General features: G+C 42.8%; 1 protein-coding gene across 10 annotated transcripts in view; it reads right to left on the bottom strand.

Annotated features, from left to right (window-relative positions):
- RAPGEF2 (Rap guanine nucleotide exchange factor 2) overlaps window positions 1-23,329 on the bottom strand; it is a 303,062-nt gene that overhangs the window by 152,063 nt on the left and 127,670 nt on the right. For all 10 annotated transcript variants that reach the window (XM_075930136.1, XM_075930126.1, XM_075930135.1 and 7 more), the window contains exons 4-5: window positions 22,123-22,206; window positions 5,296-5,371 (exon numbers count right to left, since the gene is read on the bottom strand). In XM_075930136.1, coding sequence (XP_075786251.1) covers window positions 5,296-5,371; window positions 22,123-22,206 — 160 coding nt within the window. The remainder of the gene's footprint in view (window positions 1-5,295; window positions 5,372-22,122; window positions 22,207-23,329) is intronic.

Below are 23,329 nucleotides of genomic sequence, written 5' to 3'. Positions count from 1 at the left end.
AATACTGCATACTCTGCAATAAAACGGAAGCCTATTTTTCTTCTGCTCTTAGCTATGTGGAAGTCTTTATTTTAGACAATTCTTAAACATAAGTGTGCCACTCCTATTAAACAAGCCCACTTTAGTTTAACATTTAGTTTATGAAAGGGCACTTGGAACTCCACTTCAGAAAATGTGGTTGGTTATGAATTTCCTGCATTTTCAACTGAGAAAAACGTTAAATCAGTGCCAAGAAATCAAATATCCGCAGGGATGAGAAGGGACAAGTATCACTATGAAAAGAGTTATTGAGAAGATACTTTCACATATTATATAAATACCATGGTCTGCTTAAAAAAAAGTTAACATCCTTTTCCTCAATTTTTATTCTTACCCATAGTGATGCATTTGTCTGTACACTGGCAAACAAAGCTTTCCCATTGGAAGGAACATATAGCTTTCTGGAGATTTCAATGGGTCAGATTTAGGACCTTCCACTCTCATCCTGCCTCTCTTCAATAGCAACACAGTTATTGCTTATTTTAAATATTGAGACTTTTAAAGAGCAGCTTTCACATCAGAGAAATTTGAAAAAAACTAACTGTATATAAACAGTAATTTGCTTTGTAATAATTCCAAGAGGGGGGAAAACCCCAGAACATTTCTAGTAGATGAGTGACTGAATAAGGAATTTCCTGCTCATCAATACCAATATTCTGTCAGTTCTGGAGGCTGCAGTAAAGTCACTGTCCTGCTACAACATAATAATGTACTACTATGAAAAAGTTGTTACAATTCAGACTTTCATGGAAGATAAGAAAGTTGCAGTAGTTTGACTTCTTGCAGACCTTTCCCCTATGCCCATCTTGCTACCAAAATCCCAGAATGTCATGCTATAATTATGTTATATCTACAAGGAAGCAGAAAGTAAATGGCAAAAACTGTCCCTTACTGTCCTTATTAAATCCATTCACATTCCTCAGGGTGTATCCCAACATTGAAGAGAGAAACAAAATATAAGTAGTGGTATACAGATTTAAAAAAGGATGATGACAACAAACTATCTCAAACGGACAATTTTTTCCTTGCCATGTTTCTTTTTACCATCTATATACATGAAACATCGTTACACATTCTGCTGATGTGGTTTAATAAAAACTAGTCCTACCCTAACCAAGGTATGAAATATGACTAAACATGACTAATTAAGGGTATGTTTACAATACAATTAGACACCTGTGGCTAGCCCATTCTCAGGCTCACGGGATTTGGGTCTAAGCTGTTAATTGCATCTGATTTGGGTTTAGGCTGTAGCCCAAGCTCTGGGACCCTGCCATCTTGCTGGATCCGAGAACCCAGGCTCCAGCCCAAGTTCAAAAGTTAACACCTTAACAAAGCAACCTTTCCCAAGCCTGAGTCAGCTGCAACAGGTAAGCCATATAATTTTAAATTGTAGTGTAAATATACCCATAGACTTATGGTCTGCAACAAATATGTAGCCATGACTTGTAGCTGCTCCATATGTTGTCCCCTGAATTGAGTTCTTTCTACTCAAAGGCTACGTCTACACTGGAAGGTTTTTGTGCAAAAACCGGTGGCGCGTCCATACCTCAAGTGCGTTTTTGTTCAAGTAAATTGGCAGAACAGAGGGCTTTTGCCGGTAGAGTTATTCCTCTCCCCACGAGGAATAACTCCTTTTTGCACTACAGCTCTTGCACAAAAAGGCAGGTGTGGATGCTTCGGAGGGGTTTTTGCACAAGAAACCCCTATCAGCAAAAGCACAGGTGATCTGATGGCCATTCTGTGAACAGCCATCAGAGCTTTCTTGCACAAGAGCATCCATGCAGTATGGATGTTCTCTTGTGCAAAAGCACATACCGTATTTTCCGGCGTATAAGACGACTTTTGATGTTAAAAAACATCCCCCAAAAATCGGGGGTCGTCTTATACGCCGGGTATGCGGCTTTGCAAAGCCTCGGGGGCAAGCTGGTGGCGGGACAGCCCCGATGCGCCTGGGATGCCCCGCCGCCGGAGCCCCTCCGCGGCTTTGCAAAGCCTCGGGGGAAGCTGGCGGCGGGACAGCCCCAGCGCACCTGGGATGCCCCGCCACCGGCTTCCCCCGAGGCTTTGCAAAGCCGCGGAAGGGCTCCGGCGGCGGGGCAGCCCAGGCGCGGCGGGGCAGCCCAGGCGCGCCGGGGCTGTCCCGCTGCCGGGGCGTCTTCAGAGGCTTTGCTCCCGGTGTCCCTGGTCTGCTGGAGACGGTTCCCAGCAGACCAGAGGCACCGGGAGCAAAGCCGAAGCGGCGGCGGGGTGCCGCGCTTCTGAGGCTTTGCTCTGGCAAAGCCTCAGAGGCGCGGGACCGGCCGCTGCTGCGGCTTTGCTCCCGGTGCCTCTGGTCTGCTGGGGACAGTCTCCAGCAGACCAGGGACACCGGGAGCAAAGCCGGGGAGGCGGAGGGGCGCTGGGGTATAAGACGAAACCTCTATCTTTTAACTAAAAAATTAGGGGGTCGTCTTATACGCCTAGTAGCCTTCTACGCTGGAAAATACGGTAGCTTTTATGATGCGCTTTGAAATCTGGACACGCTTTTGTGCAAGAAGTTTTTGTGGAAGATCTCTTCTGCAAAAGGCTTCTTGCACAAAAACCCTACAGTGTAGATGCAGTCAAGTTAATCAATCCTTTGAAAGGTTGGGCCAAAGAATACTCCAAAGATTTAATTCAGAGGTTCAAAGCTCTTCTTATTCATGACTTACTTTGGATCAACTGCAACATAAATGCTCTCATCCAATAACCAACCCACCATGCCTCAAAAGTACAGCTGCAGCTTTTCTGCCACCCCTTCTCCCTACAACCTGCTAAGCCCCTTTGTTTAGTCTCTCCATTCTCCTCCCACACACAAAACTGTGTCTCCTTCCCATTCCTTCCACTCAATCAGCTGTGTACCAAGGGCATCAATTGATGCCACCCGAAGCTAAAGAGGAACTTCACAGGAACAGGAATTGGGGATAGCAAGTTGCTCCCAGAACCCACAGTCATGTACATAAGGTACTGTGGGAACAGTGAGAGAGAAAGTGGGCACTGTGAAAGGAGCTGGAGGCCGCTTTTGTCATAGCAGAATTATGGGATTTGGATTGAGGAATGAGAAATGGGAGGAAGGGGCATTTCTCACTTCTGCTTCTCTCTGTGCTCTGAAAACACTAAAATAGGATGCATCCGAGTTTTATTAGCAAAATAGGGAAAGAGGGGAGAAAGACGGCAACCAGTATCTGAGGAGTTGGACTGACAAGTAAACTGCTATTACACAACAAATGTCCTATTCACTGAGAGTGAAAGGGGCAAAGAACTTAAAAAAAACTTGTGAAGAATAAGGGATATAAACAGGGCTTGACAAACCCCAGCGAGAGCTACTCGCCAGCCCTGCACTGCGCATGCACCAGACCAGCACTGTGCATGCGCGAAGCACCAGTGAATGGAGCGCATAGAGCGACTGGCTGAAATCTACTCACCATGGGCGAGTAGATTCCGTGGTTTGTCGAGCCCTAGATATGAATTTTGAATAAGTTAGAAAGTTATACTTTGTGTGAAAGCTGTTCTTTAATGTTTCTAGAAGTCAGGACATTTGGATCTCCGTAACAGTTAGACAGTCACCTACCAGGGATACATTTGATAATAGGGATGTTTGATGTCGAATAATTTAATAATTGAGTAACTACATCAGAATTTAGCGGTTACACAATTATTCAATAGTCCCCGGGGGCAGGGAGGACAGCCAGTGCGTGCTCAGAGAGCCCCCTGCAATCCTACGCTGCTGCCTCTACACCAGGCAGCAGTGCAGGGTATCAGGAGGTAGACTGGCTGCCTTCCACACCTGTCCATGGGGGCCCAAGCTCCCTGCAAATAGAGGCTGTACCAGCATCCCACAGACCAGCCTCTGTCTGCGGCAAGCCTGGGTCCACCTGTGGGGAGGCTGCTCCATGGCTGCCACCCCTGGCCGTGGAGGGAGGGGAAGGAGGACAGGCTCACTGCCGACAGAGGCTGCTCCAAAGCAGCCTACCTTACACCCTCCCCCATGGCAACGGGGGCGGGGGGCAGCTCTGCAGAGATGGTGCACATGGGGAGCCAAAAGCTGGCTCCTCCTGAGCACCGGCTCCTGCCTCCTCTTTCTGTTGCTTCTCTGGGAGGCAGTGGGGGGAGGGGGGGGCACGGAGAGGTGGCTCTTCAGACCCAGCTTAAAAGCCGCCCCCCCCCCCCCACTTGCAAAGGCAGCAAGGGGGGGAACATGTGTCGTCGATACCGATTAACTTATAAACCTAAACTTATCAGTTAATTTTTTAGTTGACTGTACACATTGGTATCCCTATTAGATAATACTTAATCCTGTCTTGACTCCAGGGGACTAGAAGGCCTCTTGAGGCACTTTCCAGTCCTATGATATACTGCAGGGATGAATAACTCATGTCTTCTACAGTACTGCCTAATTCACTAATCCTGATTTCTACAACAAATCCAGTAAACAGATGACATTGTTTTAGCACTGAATATACTGTAGTATGCCCTGCCTTTGGACAGTAGGGTGTGTGGTGATATGGTGATTATGCCTGTGTTATGGTCTGGACCTCCATGTCCTTCAGAAAGAGAATAAAAGCATTTAATCTCTCCTGTTATGACAGCAAATCTGCTTGAATGATGTGTCCTATGACACTGATGGAAGTGTTACATTTGAGATCCCAGTGGGAAATAAAATTGTTCTGCACTGGATCACAGCAGTTGTTCTAAATGACAAATATGCCTTCATACTAGTAATGTGGATAAAATTTAACTATAAGGGTAAAAATATCCCTACCCTACATTCTCAAGTCTAACCCTGTCTAGAAACAGAATTTAATCATCAACTGTTAATCACTCTTAAACTAAATGCAGTTTATCAATTTTAAGGAAAGAGGCCTACTTATAACATGATAAATACTCAGATAATCACAGTTAACATCTTTATTTCCAACATTCCATTGATTGTCTATCTCGACAGTCATTTTTTTAAACTGACTTTGTTAAACTGGCAATTTATCTTTATTGAAACATTCCATTATTTCATTAAACGGCATTTCCAACTTTTGTGTTATGTATTGCAAACTAGGACTTTAAAAAAAACTCACACTAAATTTTATACTACCTTAAACTAAGTATATTAGACAATTCAAAGTAATTTCAAATGTTACTTAATAATGAAGTGTTTTGTCTATGCTTACTGATAACTTGAAAGTGTGATTTAATTTGAAAAAATATTGTTTGAAAGAAACTGAATGGCACCAGTCTTACCACAATCATTTCAGACGGCTCTAAAACAATGCATTCACAGCCACGCCTGAAGCTTCCTGCAGAACGCTTGCCAAAACTGAGGAAGAAAAACACCTAATCAGAACAAAATCAAAACTGTAATACAACTCAAGAAAGTATTTAAAACCTCTTCCCAGACACTTAAAATTTTATGTGAAAAATACACATGCCCAGAACAAAACTTTCATGCAGATTTTTCTGCCTCTGATTAACTGAAAACAAATTCTGATATATTTTCAATTTGTAGAATTTAGGAAGAATTCTTTGTATAGCACCTGGAACAACAAGGACTCCTGTCGGCTATGAAAGCTATAGTAGCAATAATAATTGTAGATGTTAAAAGTTACATTGATACATATGCAAATAACTAAATCAGTTCCAATTAAGCTCTCTATATGGCTCATTTTGAAATTTATTGCACACTATAAAATAATAACAACTAGCTCTGAAACGGGCAATTATATTCTGTGGGTATTACAATATACATTGTTTAATTTATGTTTATAAAGAGTTGCCAACAGTATTAATGCACAAAAATTACACTGGTATCAAAAGCTTCAGAGGGGTAAGCCAACTTAGTCTATAACAGAAAAAACTTAAAACACAACCAATAGTCTAGTAGTAGCACTTTAAAGACTAACAGAACAGGTAGATGGTATGATGAGCTTTCGTGGGCACAGCCCACTTCTTCAGATACTCTAACACCTCTCTCCTTTATAGTTAAATATTATGTGCTATATTTAAAGCACGGGTGGAGAACCTAAGGCCCCGGGACTGGATGCAGCCCCCAGCTTGCCTAGATTCAGCCACTGAGGCTTGGAGCTCCTCCCCTCGCACAGCATTGGGGAGCCCATGCTCGTGCTCCAGACCCACTGACATCCCCCTGCAGACTAGAGCACACAAAATCTTCTAGCCTGGGCCCCCCTAGACTCTGGTGTGTGAGGGGAATGTGGGGAGTGTCTCTTCTCAGTCAGGGACCATGTCAGTGAGGGTTGTTTTTTCCACCCTTTTGCTTCTCACTTGTGCAGCTCTTGACTGATTTTTCTGTGGGTCAGAGACCTCTGACCCAAAAATGGTTCCCCACCCCTTAGAGCTGAATGGATGAGGTTAAAAAGCTATTCACCACTATACCACATACATTCTCCTTTGCTTTCTACAGGAAAAAAAACCACTGACTGAAATGAGAAACAGTTTAAATATTTGCCTATTTAAAGGAATACATAGATTGGGGTGGGGAACCTTTTTTCTGTCGGGGCAGCTGATCCACAGAAAAATAAGTTGGGGGCCACGCACAAGCAACACAAAAAACACAAAAAACAAATCATCCTCAACTCTTCACGGCTCCTAATGCCAAAAGCAAAATCATCCTCACTCTCACTTAACTCCACTTCAGCCCCGTGGGGGATGGAGGATCTAGGCTTCCCCTGCAATGAAGCAAGTCGGTGCTCATGCTCCAGTCCAGCATGGGGACACACTGAGTCTCCAAGCTTGCTCCCGTATTGATGTTAGCCAGCACTTGCATTCCAGCCCCACAGAGATGGGGCAAGGGGGAGTTGAGGATATGCTGAGGCTTAGGGCTTCCAGCCCACAATGTAAAACTTGCCATGGGCCAGATCAAATTATGACAGGGCCAGATGCAGCCTATGGGTTGTAGGTCCTCCACCCCTGCATACCACCTTACAATGCTACATGACGACATTAGGGATGTAAAGGGTTAAGCGGTTAACCAGTGGCCCCGCTGAGCAGGAGCAGTCCACCACCCAACACAAGTGGGAGCTGCTCAAGCCCAGCAATGAAGTTGCACGTGGTGACAAAATGTCAGATTATATTAACACATTGTGAGATGTATATGAAAAACCTGCAAATGGTTGTACTTCTGATAGCAATCATATATTTCACTATAATTACATATGCAGTATAAAAAGATAATATATGCCATTTAACACTGATCCACTGTGCTAAAAGTAAATTTGACTCTTTACTCTTTCTGCTGCCTAACCCCAGGATTATAGAACGGGATATGGTAAAATGAGGATATCTGTTCCACATCCTACATTCCTGCACTGGACATAGATTGTCCAGATTCTAGGAACTGTCCTTGATATTCAAACCAATTACTCTACCGGTTTGATGTACAAGTTCCTTGAACTTAAGTGATCCAGCCACAGTTGTCTAACTGTATTGAATCCTTTTATAGGACATGAATTCTGACAACATCTTTGATGGTGGTCTCACATATTAAAAAACGTGATGTATGCATAGCCAGTACAAAATTAGCTATCCAAATTGACAAATACACTGTGACAAAATACTACAGTGACAAGCGTCAGAGAAATACCTATAAAACATCTATCAATGAGGACAAAATGAAGGCCCAGAGGCCCACAGTAGTAAAGCTGGCTTTTTAAGCTTTTGTACTCAGTTTTATCCAACAAAAACATTTTCAATAAGCTCTCTCAAAAACCGTGTCAAAAGAGTCAATAAATGTAAATGGGGAAAGGGGGATTCAAGACATTTTGGGGAAAGGATGTAAAAAAAAATCAAGCTTATTATCCCACCCTTAAAAACAGAGTCACTTATGTACCTCCAGCCTTGGAGACTGCACATATTTCTCTATTAAATGATGCTGATTTGCATCATTTACTGTTCTTGTTAAAAAAAAATCCCCGAAAACACAGTGTTTGCCAAGTAATACTTTCTTAATTTCTCACAATTTCATAATGAGGCCAACTAGGAACTTAATATGTCATTCTTAATGGTATTTTTAGTGAATCTACAACTACCCTCCCACCCTGCAGGGTGATTAGTAAAGAATGAAAAATTTCACTTTTTTGTGGCTCAAATGGTGATTCATGCACAACAGCATTTCAATAGCTTGCAAAGAAGGCAGTTAAATATTGTAAAGCAATACCAGCTGTGCTCCTTCACCATAACAATGCACACATTTAATGGTACATGAAACTTTTACAATAGGAAAAGGTTTTCCAAAATACGGAGCCTTTTAAAAGATTCAGTAATACAAAAAAAATCTAAAATCTGCTCAGTGAAATGCATACATTTCCAGAGGCAAAGATAAGTATTCTTCTATTACCTAATACTAAAAGAATGTGTGCTGCCTTACTCATCAATGCATTCTTGATTTTCATTCAAATTATAACTTACCTTAAAAGGTAGAAAAGTAAACCATTACTTCATTAGACCTTGGAAAAATACTTTAGAATCTAAAACTACTTGATTTTTGTCATCTCTACACCAATAAAAAGAACAGCTACATAAAAAATCTTCAGGAAATAAAATCACCTAATCGACTGATTGTAAACAAGACAGACTTTGTGGTGGCAAGAATGCAACTTTGTATACAAACTGGAAGAAAAACACACAAGGTAAGAGCTTTGTTTACTTATTATACCAGAAAAAACGAGTTACATCTAACATAGTACAGTTTTTACTTGAGGTCAGAAATCTCTCTCTTGGAATAGGTTTTTTAACATAACCGTGAGGTAATTTTTCTGAATAGAGTAGAAAATTAAACAAATACTTATCTTTTCCTGCCACTCTTATCCCTCATCTTCTGAAGTATTTTTGCTGTCTCTTATGGATAGGAACTTTCAGTTTTCAACCACCGAATTTGGCCTGACATCACCCTCTTGCCTAATTTTCAAGTTTTAGGAAAGCAACACATTCCACAACTCACCGCTTACTTACTACATATCTGAATTACCTGCAAGAGTAACTCGCAGCAGAAAGGAGCAGTCAGTGCATTAAGGCTATGGTGATCATATTTTCTGAACCAAAATTAGCGACATGTTAGCCATGCCCCCATCCTCCATTAGCTACGCCCCCTGCCACACGAAATCCCACTGCTGGAGATAGAACTCCTGGTCATGTGTCCATCTTAACCCCTGAAATCAAGTGTGTCATGTGACCCCTCTAAGAACTCCTCCCACCATCCTCCACCAATAGGGATAGGTTCAGCCCCCACAGGATCCCCCCCCCCCAAACTAGCCTGCAACTGCATTAACCCAACTTGCATTGCATTAACTTGGGGGGGATAAGCTGGAGGAAGTATTCCCTCGAAGATTTTCCAAATGTGAGCGGAGTGAGTTTTGTCTTGAGCAACCAGTATTGAGTTCATATCCGCTTGTTCGGATGTGTGTCACTGTGGCACCCAAGTTACTAATGAATATTTTATAAACCTCTCCCTTTTCCCCTCTGCTGACATATCTCCCATCCTCCGTTGGTGTTTGCTGCTCCCCTCCCCTGCCCCTCCTCTGCTCTCCTGGCTCCAGCCCTTCTTTCTTCCCTCAGCCCTTTGGGGACATGCACCCCTCCCCATCCTGACTCCTGTACCAGCCCTTCTCTTCCCCTTGTGCCCACTCCTCCTCTAGCCCACTCCGATCATCTGGAGCTACTCCTCTCCATCCCCTCTCCTAACACCTCCCTCTACCCACCTGCCCTGCCTCTCTCCTCTGCCCTGTGTCTCCTGTCCGTCCCCTCCACGTGTCTGCCCTTCTGCTTTGCCCCCACAATCCCCTGGCACCTGCACCTTCTCTAACCCCTGCACCTTTCAGGTGCCTCCACCTTCCCTCACTGCCCCTGCTCTCCTTGCCCACTTTCATCCTGGTGCTCATCTCCTCACCACCCTCTGCCCCAGTTCTCCTCATGCTCCTCTGTGCCCTCACACATGACTTGCTCCATCCCCTGCCATCCTCATGACCATCCCTCCTTTCAACCTCTTTTCTCCTGGCACCCACTCCTCCCCTCTCCTCTTCCTCCCTCTTGCCCTCAGTGTTCCTCCCTTCTCCTCTCCCAGCCCCCATTGATACCTTCTCTCTCCTCCCCCCTCCTGCCCTTTTCCTTGTTGTCTCCTCTTGGCTCCCTAGCATTTGTCTCTCCTTCACTTTGCCTCTTGGTGCCTTCCCCTTTGTTCTACTACCCTGCCCCCCAATTCCTCAGCACAAGCCCCTTTCTCTCCTCACCCACCTCCCCCTTAGTTCTCCCCGTCTCTTCCCTCACCTTCAGCCTTCCAGCTTGCAGGGGCTGGAGCTGGGGCGTCCTAACTGGAATGGGCCTTGTGCAGCTGCCACTTGACTCCAGCTGGAGCTGGGGCTGCCAGTGGGGACCGGGACAGCAGTACTGCAAATAGCACCGTGGTCCCAGCTCTAGCTGGAATCAAGCAGCAGCTGTATGAGAAGCACTCTTGGACCTCACCACAGCAATTGCTGTACAAAAAGCAAGTGGAGGAGGCGGCGGTGCAGCCAGATTGGTCCATGTGTGGAAGAGGCATGTGGGGGGAAAGGGCAGGATGGGGCCAGGCAAGAGCTTGCAGGGTGGCAACGTGCACCGCACTGGAGCTCGGAGAATGCTCCAGGCTCCAGCTTCCAACCCAACCCTGGAAGTGGCCCTACTGCCGCTGGCAAAGCACCTAGGGACCACCTACATGGCCTACATAGGGGAGGGAGGCGTTGCACTAGTGTCTGCGAGGCTGTCCCAGAGCGGTGCCATTTCTAGCCAGATCCGGCAAAGCTTTCTGGGACATTTCCCTAGTTGATAAAGACTCCGAGACACAGCATTTAAATTTGGGACTGTCCAGCATTTAAATTTGGGAAAAAATGGGACATATGGTCAGGGTAATTAAGGCAGAAAGCAGGCACTGAATCATATCTATGAAAAAAAAATCCATAGATTTTTTTGCTTTCTAAAATGAACAATATCGTACTAACTACAGGATAGGATGTGAGGAGCTGACCATCAGCATGTTTGCCAAAGTTTCACTATTGCACTTAGAAATTGTCATTAATAAGTATACAGTTAAGATAGAATGAATTACATTCCTATCAGCAACAGAGAACATCTGTGTGGACTCCCCTGCACTTTTCATCCAAAGACCTCAAAGTATTTATTAAACCCCAAATGCTTCATGTTGTCTCAAAGAAGTACTGTATGCAAAGGATGGTTAAATAACAGCAAAAAAGAAATTAAGAGCCTTGACTATACCACTGATTTCTGTTCCTGTCAATATAACAGCAATTCCAATCTCCTGATTCCACATATACTTTTCTTGTAGATGTAGATTACAATTTTTCTAAAATATCTTCAACTAAAAATGAAATAAGCATATAGTTTTAATTATTCCAAGTAACTTTTAACCAGAATCTAGTAATTTAATGAAAAAAATGCTTAACTACCATTCTCTGAAGCACTAACACTTGATTTTCATAAGAATTGTGTGTTTGAAAATTAGTGCTGTGAAACTAGATTCTCCTCTGCATCTCTCCAGTTAATAAATAATAATAATAAATTATTATTATGGAAATATTCTAAGAAAAGAATAAGAGTAAGTCTAATTAGTGTCTTCCTTATTTCGCTCTCACAACATTCACATATTTATAATAAAAGAAGCCAAAAATTCAAGTATATGTTGAGCATTTCATGCTCACTACAGGCAGTCCCCGAGTTACATGTCGGATCCGTACTTACGAACAGGGCTTTTCTCGCCCCGAAGGACACGGGCGGCGGGACTGCCCAGACGCGCCGCAGTCCCGCCGCCCACGTCCTCCGGAGCGAGAAAAGCTGCTCCGCATCTCCCTGGTCTGCTGGGGGGTCCTCTGCGGCTTTGCTCCGCATCTCCCTGGTCTGCTCCCCTCCTCCCCCCAGCAGACCAGGGAGGACCCGGGCGGTGGGACCACGGCACATTTCGGTCCCACCGCCCGTGTCTCCATGGTCTGCTGGGGAGGGGAGGGGGGGGCGCAGCTAGTGTGCCTCCCCTCCTCCCCTCCCCCCAGCAGACCAGGCTTTTCTCGCAGACGTCTGTGGTAGAGCAGCTGGGGCACTGCCGGTTGGTCCCGCAGCGCCGCTCCTCGGCGCTACTGGACCAACCCGGCAGCACCCCAGCTGCTCTGCCCCAGGCGTCCCCAAGTCAGCCGCTGCTGAAACTGACCAGCGGCTGACTACAGGAAGCCCGAGGCAGAGTTGCTCTGCCCCGGGCTTCCTGGAATCAGCCACTGATCAGTTTCAGCAGCAGCTGACTTGGGGACACCTGGGGTAGAGCAGCTGGGGTGCTGCCGGGTTGGTCCCTGCAGCTCTGAGGTGCGGCGCTGCGGGGACCTACCCGGCAGCGCCTCAGCTGCTCTGTCCCAGGTGTCGAGATTCAGCTGCTGTTGAAACTGATCAGCGGCTGATTCCAGGAAGCCCGGGGCAGAGCAACTCTGCCTCGGGCTTTCTGTAGTTAGCCGCTGGTCAGTTTCAGCAGCGGCTGAATCTGGACGCCAGTTCTGACTTAAGTACAAATTCGACTTAAGTACAAACCTACAATCCCTATCTTGTACGTAACCCAGGGACTGCCTGTACTCGATATCCAAAAGAGCGAGATAATTATCCAGAAACCATGTTTCCTGCTTGTTATACTGGTCCTTATTGCTCGTTATTACATTGCTATAACAGACTGCAACTTCTGAGTCACTTTCAGTAGACTATTAAAAAGAAAATTTACAGATATCCCTTGTTTATGACTTCTAGAAATTAAATTTGTCTAACCTGCACTAGTCTTCATTAGCTTTCAAGAAGCAGCCCTGCTGCTATCTACACAAACCCATTCTCTGCAGCATTTCCCATTTTTTCCTCCCCCCACTCTTTCTGAACCTTAATTCATGCCTCTATGCTGCATGCACAGAGGAACAACATTCTTTTTAGTGATTAATTTCCTGCTTGGGTAACTCAACCACTTCTTCTCCCTGTAGATATGTGTTCTGTGTATCATATAGGGCTAGGCAGTGCTTCTACATACAAACTTTATGACCTCAGCCACTACCAAACCACTGCTTTTTATCAATTTCTACTAATTTATTCATTATCCTCTGACCATACAATAGTAAATATGAGTTTTGGAGTATCTGATCTCTTAAAAATCCCAAGGTCAAATCTTGTCATATGATCAACAAATTTACTCTTGCCACTAAAGCATGACAGACGTAAACTCCTAAACAAAACAGTCTGATTTCTGCCATGCTAACTTCCAAAATAAACTTAGAAATTTAAGCCAGCAACTTTAGTGACCTCTGGTTGAAACCAAGGAGATTGTTTCCAACCTGTCCCTCAGGTGCTGTTTGTGGGTGGAATTGATTCAGTGCAGTTTCTCCTTTCCCTACTGTTTTCTTCAACTGATGCCACATCTTCACTGCATTTCTTTTAAGGGTACTTTTTTAACCTAGGAATGACGCACACCTTTTTATTCTAGGTTAGACCTATCCTGGTCTACACTGCTAAAAAAGAAGTGTTTTTAACTTGGGCGTAACCCAAGCTATGTTTAAACAGTGTGCCTTTTAGCTACACAGATGTGCCATCACAAGCTGTAAGATAATATGTTGCTACTCTGTCAGCAGGAGAGGGGTTCCCTTTTTTGGTGGGAGAACATTTCCCAATGACAAAGTTCTGTCTACACTGGCACTTTTCAGCAGTAAAACTCTTGTCCATCAGGGATTTCCCCACGCATGCACGCACTTCCCCCAAGCAATAAAAGATGAAAGTTCAGTGGAGACATTGATGCACATGAGCTCACCAGGCACTGTAGTTTTACCGCATGGTATGCTTACCACAGTCAGCCCCAGGTGCAGATATAGGACAGACCTTGATGAGTTTCTCACTATAAATCTGAAGTGTCTGATCTTCAATAATACTACTTTTTTTTTTTTTTTTTTAAATCTTGGGACAGTTCATGCACATTTGTTACACACACTTTTTTTTAAGCAGTGAACACAAGGCTTTAGAGAAGAACACTAACAGTTAAAAATCCTACTATAGTCCAAAATTATGTTTTAATGCATTAGCTAGTTGAGGTGAATCTAGAAGAAAAAATGCAGCATTTTAACAGGGAGACAGCCCTCACTGAGGAGCACCAGAATGTTATGTGGGTAAATGGATTTGATACTGTTAGATTATGCCCCTAGTCTACGGAAAGAATTTGTGCGTCTATCTGTTTGCCCGTCCATGAGTCCGTTAAATAACTCCTCCTAAACGGTATGAGCTAGGCCCACCAAATTTTTATGCAGCTTCCTCTTATCATAACTTAAAACAATGTAAGGGTTTGGAAGGGTTTGGTTGTAACAACAATAGGATGTGCCTGGAATTCAATTGTTTCACACAACGGAAAAGGAAGGGTCTGGCAGAATGAACAGCTATACTGTCGAATGACCATGAGGAGCAGCACAGGAACAGAGGGGGGACCAGGACAGCTATAATCCTATTGGGCCGGCAGGGGTAGAGAAAAGGACAGCTATCTACTATATATTTCAGAGAGCTGGGAGACATGTATCCCTCCCCGATCTGTGTCCGCTGCAGTGGCCATGGACAGGCACTTTTCACCTGGCCCCAAGAGAAAAAGAGATTGTAAGGCCATAAGGGTTTGTTATGATCATAAAGTCAGACATCCAGCATAACACAAACCAAAGATTTGCCCCTAAGTAACACGTTTTATTAGAGCATATCTTTTACAATATTCGGGTAGGATTCAGCATCAGAAGGAAAAACACACACAGAATGGGCTTTAATATATACAGTAAAAGCCCAGTATGGGTCTTGGGTAATATTCTGCTCATTAACCCATGCTGCACTGTCCTCACTGCTATTGCTACTTGCATTTGCTAGATTCAAAGTAGATCGGGTAGGCTCGCCCAGGCTCATCCTTGCACTGCTTTGTAGTGTGGACATAATCAAGAACTGACTGATGCCCTGAAGCATATGAATTTCTCTTGTAAAGAATCGTATCAAATGAAAATGCCTATTTTTATCCAAATAACATGCTTAATCATTTTTTTAATCCTACTAAACTTAATCATTTTTTTAATCCTACTAATCCTACTAATATAGTTTAGAAGTGATTTTCCCAGGTTAACTCTACATCATGTTTTTAAAAGGTATTTTCTTTTGTATCGATTATATTCAAGACACCTTTCATTTTTATCCATCATTGAATATCCTTTTGGTTTTTCAATTACAATAATAGTTAACCTGGAAAGTTGTAAAACTCTTAAATCTACAGATGAAGTTCTCTATAAGTCTACATATTGTTTCTGCAAATCTATGGCAGACCATGGTCATTTCTCTACAGACTTCAAAACCAGTAGGTAACCTTGGAAACTATTCAAGCATCCGTGTCACACAACAGTGGTTTTTATGGCTGTTTCAAGTACTCTAAGAAGAGACTTATTTTATCGCAGTCTTAGTGATTTGTTAAAAAATGAATTAATCGTCTACATCTAGAAAGTAGTAGTTAGAGCAACCACAAAATTCCCACTTGAACAAGTAACTAAATACTGTAGCTGAGACTATAGCATACTAGAAGTCATCTACCCTCATCAGAATAAAATTGAGAAAGCAAGCTGTTAAGGTGCACTAAATAATTTAAGTCTTATTAAAAAGGGGGAAATTTTACACTACAGCAAACACAGAAAACATTTATAGAAAAAAAATTGACCTGAATTACTGGAAATATTTCTATTCTAATAAAAGCATTGATTCAAACAACCCATTTTCTGCCTGATCTTGAAATAAGAACATGACTTCTCTGCATGATAACAGTGTTACCATGGAAATATTGTGATGTCACAAAATAAGCTTTAGGAGAACTTACTGAAGGACAAATAGTAGTAGGAAAATATTACCTGAGAAGACAACCTCATCTGAACACGCATTCAGACAAATATACATTGAAACCTTTCCCCTCACTGTTTAAAAATTCTCTGCTACAGGAACATATTTTAATTTAAAGTTATATATTCAACTATTTTTAAAATCCTTTCCTCATTTAATAATTCGGAAGATAGAAATAAAAAGTGATCAATTTTTTTTCAAAACAAAGATTAAAATGACTAGGGACACAAAATTTCAATTAATTGGCTAATCAAACAGTTGATGCAATTTGCATAAAAAAAGAGAGGCGTTGAGCAGTGGTGGCTTTCCTGCTCTGCCTCCTAATTGGTGCAGCATTTTGTAGAGAGAGGTGCTTGATCCTGGTCTCCAGTTCAACACCTGGATTGACTTCTACTACTTGCTTTTGCAATCAAGTCTACTTACAGGACTCTCTCTTAGCTGTCACAGATGCAACTGGTATCCCTCCCACGTCCCCCCATAAAAACAGGAGACAAATCCTAAATCCTAAATCCTAAATCATTTTTTCAAATTTTGTTTACTCATGACCCTTTTTGAAGAAAATTGTTGATGCCCAACATAATTATATCTTTTAACTAGAGTGTGGGCTCTAGGGTGGGGCCAGAAATGAGGAGTTTGAGGTACAAGAAGGGGCTCAGGCTTGGGGCACCGAGTTGGGCACAAGCTTAATTCCAGCAACTCACTTTCTGCAGAGAAGTGGGGATTCTAAGGCTGGCTTCCTGCCTGTCCACACTGTGCCACAGAAGCAGCCAATAACGGGACTGAGTCATAGGCAGATGTGCGCAAGTGGCTCTGCGCACTGCTCTCACACATACAGCACCATCCTCCTTAGCTCCCATTGGCCAGGAATCAGACAACGGGAGTGTGGAGCTGGTGCTTAAGGGGAGGGAAGTGCGTGGAACCCTGTGGCTCCCGGCCCAGGAGCTAGATCCACTGCTGGCAAATTTGGGGTGCAGTGCAGTGCATGATGCCAAGACAGGCAGGAAGCTTGTCTGAGCAACTGCCACTAGTCATCTGGTCACACTATAGCAAAGCGATCCAGTGCCTGGCACTTCAAGACCAAATATGAGTCGCGACCTGTATTTTGAAAACCACTGCTCTAAATTATCCCACATCTCCTTTTCAAGAAGTTAAAGCCATGATGGCCTACTCCAAGTGAGCTGCAGGGTAGGATACATTGCAGGCCGGGAGAACGGCTCAGCTTTCTGCCCCGTCGCTCTCTAGGAGCAGCTGCTGCCGCTCCTGCCTGGAAGCGTTCCAGCAGGAGCAGCAGCAACTGCTCCTAGAGAGCAATGGAACAGCTGATGTTGCTCTGCCGGGGACGCTTTGTCCCGGCAGGAGCGGCATCAGCTGTTCCGTTGCTCTCTACAGTAGAGTCCGTATCATCCGACATATTTGGTAATCTGACCATGTGTCGGTCCCATTTAGGTCAGATGATAGGGACTCTACTGTACTTGGATTGCGTATGTTTATGTTATCATAATTAAAAATAATTCTATATGGACTCCCCCTGACGGTCGGAATTACAATCTGGATTTCTATATACACAGCTTCCGCAACAACGCACAGACTGACATTATTCACAAACGACAACAAGCGACACACAATCTTAGCCGCGCTGAACACCATGCCATCCAGAGTCTCAAAAACAACCTGGACATTGTAATCAAACCAGCTGACAAAGGGGGTGCTGTGGTCATTATGAATAAGGCCGACTATAACCAGGAGGCAACCAGACAACTCTCGAACACCACATTTTACAAACCTCTCCCCTCTGATCCCACCTTGGACTACCAAAAGAAACTACACTGTCTCCTTAAAAGCCTCCCCACAGCTACTCGGGAACAAATCCTCACAGAATCACCTTCTGACCCCCGACCAGGATTGTTCTATCTACTTCCCAAGATCCATAAACCTGGGCACCCCGGACGTCCCATCATCTCTGGTATTGGCACGCTCACTACTGGTCTATCCAGCTATGTAGACACTCTTCTCAAACCCTTCGTAACCAATACCCCCAGCTATCTCCGAGACACTACTGACTTCCTAAGGAAATTACAAAACATCGATAACCTCCCCAATAATACCATCCTTGCCACCATGGATGTAGAAGCTCTATATACCAACATCCCACATGAAGACGGATTACAAGCAATTAGAAACACTATCCCAGAGGACACTACTGCCAACCTGATAGCAGACCTATGTAACTTTGTTCTCACCCACAATTATTTCCGGTTTGAGAACAACTTATACCTCCAGATCAGCGGCACAGCCATGGGTACACGCATGGCCCCACAGTATGCTAACATCTTTATGGCTGACCTAGAACAACGTTTCCTCAACTCCCGTCCCCTTTCACCCCTCCTCTACCTACGGTACATCGATGACATCTTTATGATCTGGACACATGGCCAAGAAACACTGGAGATATTCCACAGAGATTTCAACAACCTACACCCCACCATCAACCTCAGCCTGGACCATTCTACACGAGAGATCCACTTCCTGGACACCACCGTACAAATCAACAATGGAAAATTAGACACCACTCTCTACAGAAAACCCACTGACTCATACAGTTACCTACATGCATCCAGCTCCCATCCAGAACACACCACACGATCCATCGTCTATAGCCAAGCCCTTCGATACAACCGCATCTGCTCTAACCCCACTGACAGAGACCAGAAGCTTCAGGATCTCTACCAAGCATTTATAAATCTCAACTACCCACCCAGAGAAACAAAAAAGCAAATTGAAAGAGCCAGACGAATACCTAGAAACCATCTACTTCAAGACAGACCCAAGAAAACCAACAATAGAACACCACTTGTCATCACCTACAACCCCCAACTTAAACCTGTCCAACACATTATCAAGAAACTACAGCCTATATTGGAACAGGATACCATACTCAAAGAGGCTCTGGGAGACAGACCCATAGTCTCCTATAGACAACCACCTAACCTCAAGATGATTCTTACCAACCACCACAGGACATACCACACTAATACCAACCCTGGTACCTTCCCTTGCAACAAACCCCGTTGCCAGCTTTGTCCACATATTCATTCTGCTGATACCATTATTGGACCTAACCAAGTGAGTTATAAGATCAAGAACACATATTCCTGCGCATCCAGAAATATAATCTACGCTATCATGTGCCGAAAGTGTCCGTCTGCTATGTACATTGGACAAACATCTCAGACACTTCGCCAAAGGATTAATGCCCACAAAACAGATATTAGACAAGATCACAAAGAGAAAACAGTTTCTTGCCACTTTAACCAGAAAGGACACTCTCTAAATGACTTAGCCACCTGCATTCTGCTACAAAGACCTTTTACATCTGCACTTGAAAGGGAATCCTCTGAACTGTCATTCATGTTAAAATTCGACACTTACCAACAAGGACTTAACAAGTCTTTGAACTTTCTCACCCATTATCAAGACAGTTTCCCCAATTATCACCTGTAATACCATTAACTCACAAACATCCCACTCTCCCTACCTTTAATATCAGCAATTCACAGACACTTACCTTCCTTCCTCCCCCTTCCCACCCCCCCGCATCCTCCTTCTGTTCTGCAATGTGATTTGTCCTTTTCATATTTGTTCATTTTTTTTAAATTGTATCCTTTGGTATATATGGTTGTGACTACTTTCTTCCACTATTTGATCTGAGGAAGTGGGTCTGGCCCACGAAAGCTCATCATCTAATAAACCATCTTGTTAGTCTTTAAAGTGCTACATTGTCCTGCATTTTGCTTCAACTATGTTATCAGGGCCTTACTGCTGCCATTTTCTCTAAACACCATTGTCTCCATCTGTATTTCACTTACCCAGTACCATCAGCATGCCTGTGATTATACAACATGAGTAATCTCTGCTCCCAAAAAGACTAGAGTCAGTTTTACAGACAATGAAATTTAGATGGCTAAAGGTAAATCTCCAAACAGTGACAATGATCCTTTTTTAAAATCTCTTTTACTGGGTTATTATTAATGGCTTCCTAGGCAGACAAGTGTTTCATAGAAGCAGCAAAACGGGATAGAATTTCAACTGGCCCAAAAAGAGATGGTCTTGTTCCAACCATAACAGTTTCCAACTTACTGTTTAGATTCCACTTTCTTTTATTTTTAATGGAGAGGTTTGTGAAGCTTTGCTTTCAGGAACCCTATTGTCTTTTCCTACCAATTCCAAAATCACAATTTGAGATTAAATCTCTCTCAGGGTGAAGAGTCCAAAGTGGCTTCGGGGTTGCTAACTGATCTTGCATCTCTAGATGGGATTCAATAATAGGTTGACATACTTAGCTTCTGAAGTGTGTACTTTCTGTAACTTTCCATGACCTTGCTTGTTGGACCAACAGCACAGCTCTCCATTCCCTCATTTAGTCAATATTATCCCTCCATGTGGGTGGATAGCCCTTCCATGTTTTACTTCTGTATAACTTTGCTGCTGTTATTCTCCCTTCCCAAAGGTCAATCAATGTGCAATTTTTTACACAGAGCTCACTTTGTTGTTCCTTTTGGGCAAATGCTGGCTAGTAGCTAGTCAGTTTCACTCAGATTCTGATCTTATCAGAATCGCTATGAAAGGACAATAAGTTTGATAATTAATACAACTGAAGTCCTCCTTTCAGTACTGAGCAAGTAATCTCTCAATGCTGGTTGCTGCAAGTAAAAATTAATTTTTACAATCCCAAACTAAAATTTAAAATCCTTATATTTAAATTAACCTATACTTTAACCAACTTCTTCTTAACCCATTTCATTACCTAGTTACTTTCTCAGTTGTACAAAAAGATAATTAGTTTCCTTTCTGTAATATTAATTTATCATAATGGAGGTACCTATACATCTAGGAATAATATCCAGACAAACTAGTTATGCCTACATATGAAAAACTGTCCCCAGTTTAACAAGTTTTTGCTTCAAAATCGTTAAACCTTGTGTTACCAGTAATCACTATAATGTTCCTTTTATTGCTCTCATAGGAAAGAAAACGTTATTCCAGGCTATCTTTCTTTAAACGAAACATATTTTAAAGTGCCTTAGTATCATTTCATGTTCTTTTTATTCATATCTAGCACAGATGTGTTATATTTTACAAAAGCAACAACAGCAAAATTGTGACATGCTGAAATTAAAAACTTATCCATGTAATCTATGAAGTGCCTAAAAACAAAATAAAATGGGTGTCCTGAAAAGTGTCTCAAAATATTTCTGAAACTGATATCAGAGGTTATTCAGAATCATTTTGCTCAATTTAAACAATTATATTTCCTCTTGTAAAATAACTGCTCTATTAGCAGTCTAATTTTAGATCCCCTTCAAAAACTTCATAACAACTGCCTACACGATGATTCCAGACAAACCCAAATCTATGACAAATACAAGAAATTAGCCAAGTAATATTGTTAAGATAGAAGGACAATAGAATTTTATATTTCAAATGTAAAATAAGTTTCGTTACTAAAATCATCATATTATCAAAACAAGATAATCACAACCTTAACCTCTACATTTTTGCTGTACGCCTTCTCCTATGTTTGTCTCCCACACTATAAAGTGCTAGGAGCTGTGACTTTCCCTCTGTTTGGCACAGTGTCTAATGGACTATGGTGCTACCAGAAATAAAGATTTCAACTATCATTGACTCAAAAAGTTTCTAAGTCTGTTATTTCAGTGGACACAATGTTTACTAAGTGTCAGTTCAATCTAAAATAAGGTGGTTTTTTTTTAATACTTACAGCCTTTCTATGCCACTTTTCATGTTAGACTATAAGCTCTTCAAGCTAAGGACTGCATCTGTGTTTCTGCTCAACTTATGCCTAGAACAACAGGTCTCCTAATTCCAGCTGTGGCCTTTGTGTGTGCCACCACCAAAATATTTTTTTTCCTGTTTTCAAACGTGTTAATTTTGTGCATTTATCAGTACTTTGAAGTATGGTCAAATTCCCTCTCTATGTGGGTCTTTCACACAAACAGAACAGACACATTTAGAAAATGAGAAAACTGGGAAAAAAAATGACAAGAAACACTAATGGTTTAGCCTGACTACTTTCTTTAAAATGGAACAGAATTCCATCTCAAGGTGTTCCTTTAAAATATACAGATGCTGAAATAGACATACCTGCTCCTTGGAAGAAACATAGACTCTTTGATGAATACTGACCCAGATAGAAGGATATACCAACAGGTGCCAATATCATCAGGGCTAGAATAAAGAGGAGAAAATTATGAGAAGCATAACTTAGATAGAAATTGCAAAAATCTGTTATGAAAAGCGTCTCAAAACCGTAAGTCTAAAACACATAGCAAACTATAAAAGAAAATTACTGTTTAATCATTTGCATCAAAATTTCTTAAACAATTCTAATTTCCCCTAAAAACACATCACCAAAACACCTTGAATTACTTAATAGTAAGTTTTAAGTTATGACAGTCACCTATGTGGTATCAGTTGGCCACAGTACACAACCACAGTAGCCCAATAAAATGAAGCTGAACTGAATCAGTCTTTAAGCATTTCCTGACTCTGTTGTTTGCTAATTAATTGTTATCGGCCCCGTTTGACTATCTATCTTTAGGAAAGACTCAGCTTTCCCTTGATATATATTTTTACCCACTGCCTTTCCTTGTCCCCCCTCCCAATTTTCCTTTCTTCCACGCCCCCTCCCATCTCCCTTATTTATTTTGGTCCTAGACATCCAACACTCCGGTCAGCTGAAGAAGTAGGCTATGCCCACGAAAGCTCATGATACTATCTACATGTTTTGTTAGTCTACAAAGTGCTACCTGACTATTTGTTGTTTTTTTGGATTATAAAAGATCAAACACAGAATCAAGCTTATGCTTTGTATTCTGCAGAATCACGTACCTCCTTGTTGAAGGACAGAACACCTTGCCTTCAACATGAGCTCCTTCCCCATTTCTGGACTGTTCCTCATGCCCACCCCCTTATCCAAAAAGATTTACTCATTTCATGGCTCCATCTTGCAAACCCAGAGTGCAGACACAGAACTCACATTTCAAGAGCACCTTCGCCCATTTGTCAGCCCACCCACACCAAACATTTGTGGGCTCCCTGTATGTATGTGGTGCTACTTTATGCTGCTGTTCTATGCTTCTTCCTAGCACAAGGGAGGGGGCAGCAGGGAAAGGCATCTTATTTTTTTGGCCATCAGGACAAGTGACAGTGATTAGCTACTAGCCAGAAAGGAGGAACAGGTTGCAATTTGCTTCCCTCAGTCAGACCTAGCTTATATCTCAGCTGGTCCAGACAGCCCTCCTTTCTGTTCAACATAACCATCCCTTCAGAACCTCCAAGAAACAAATAT

The sequence above is a fragment of the Pelodiscus sinensis genome, chromosome 5 (assembly GCF_049634645.1).
Source record: "Pelodiscus sinensis isolate JC-2024 chromosome 5, ASM4963464v1, whole genome shotgun sequence".
Classification (NCBI taxonomy): Eukaryota; Metazoa; Chordata; order Testudines; family Trionychidae; genus Pelodiscus; species Pelodiscus sinensis.
This window is presented reverse-complemented; position numbering and strand designations above follow the sequence as displayed.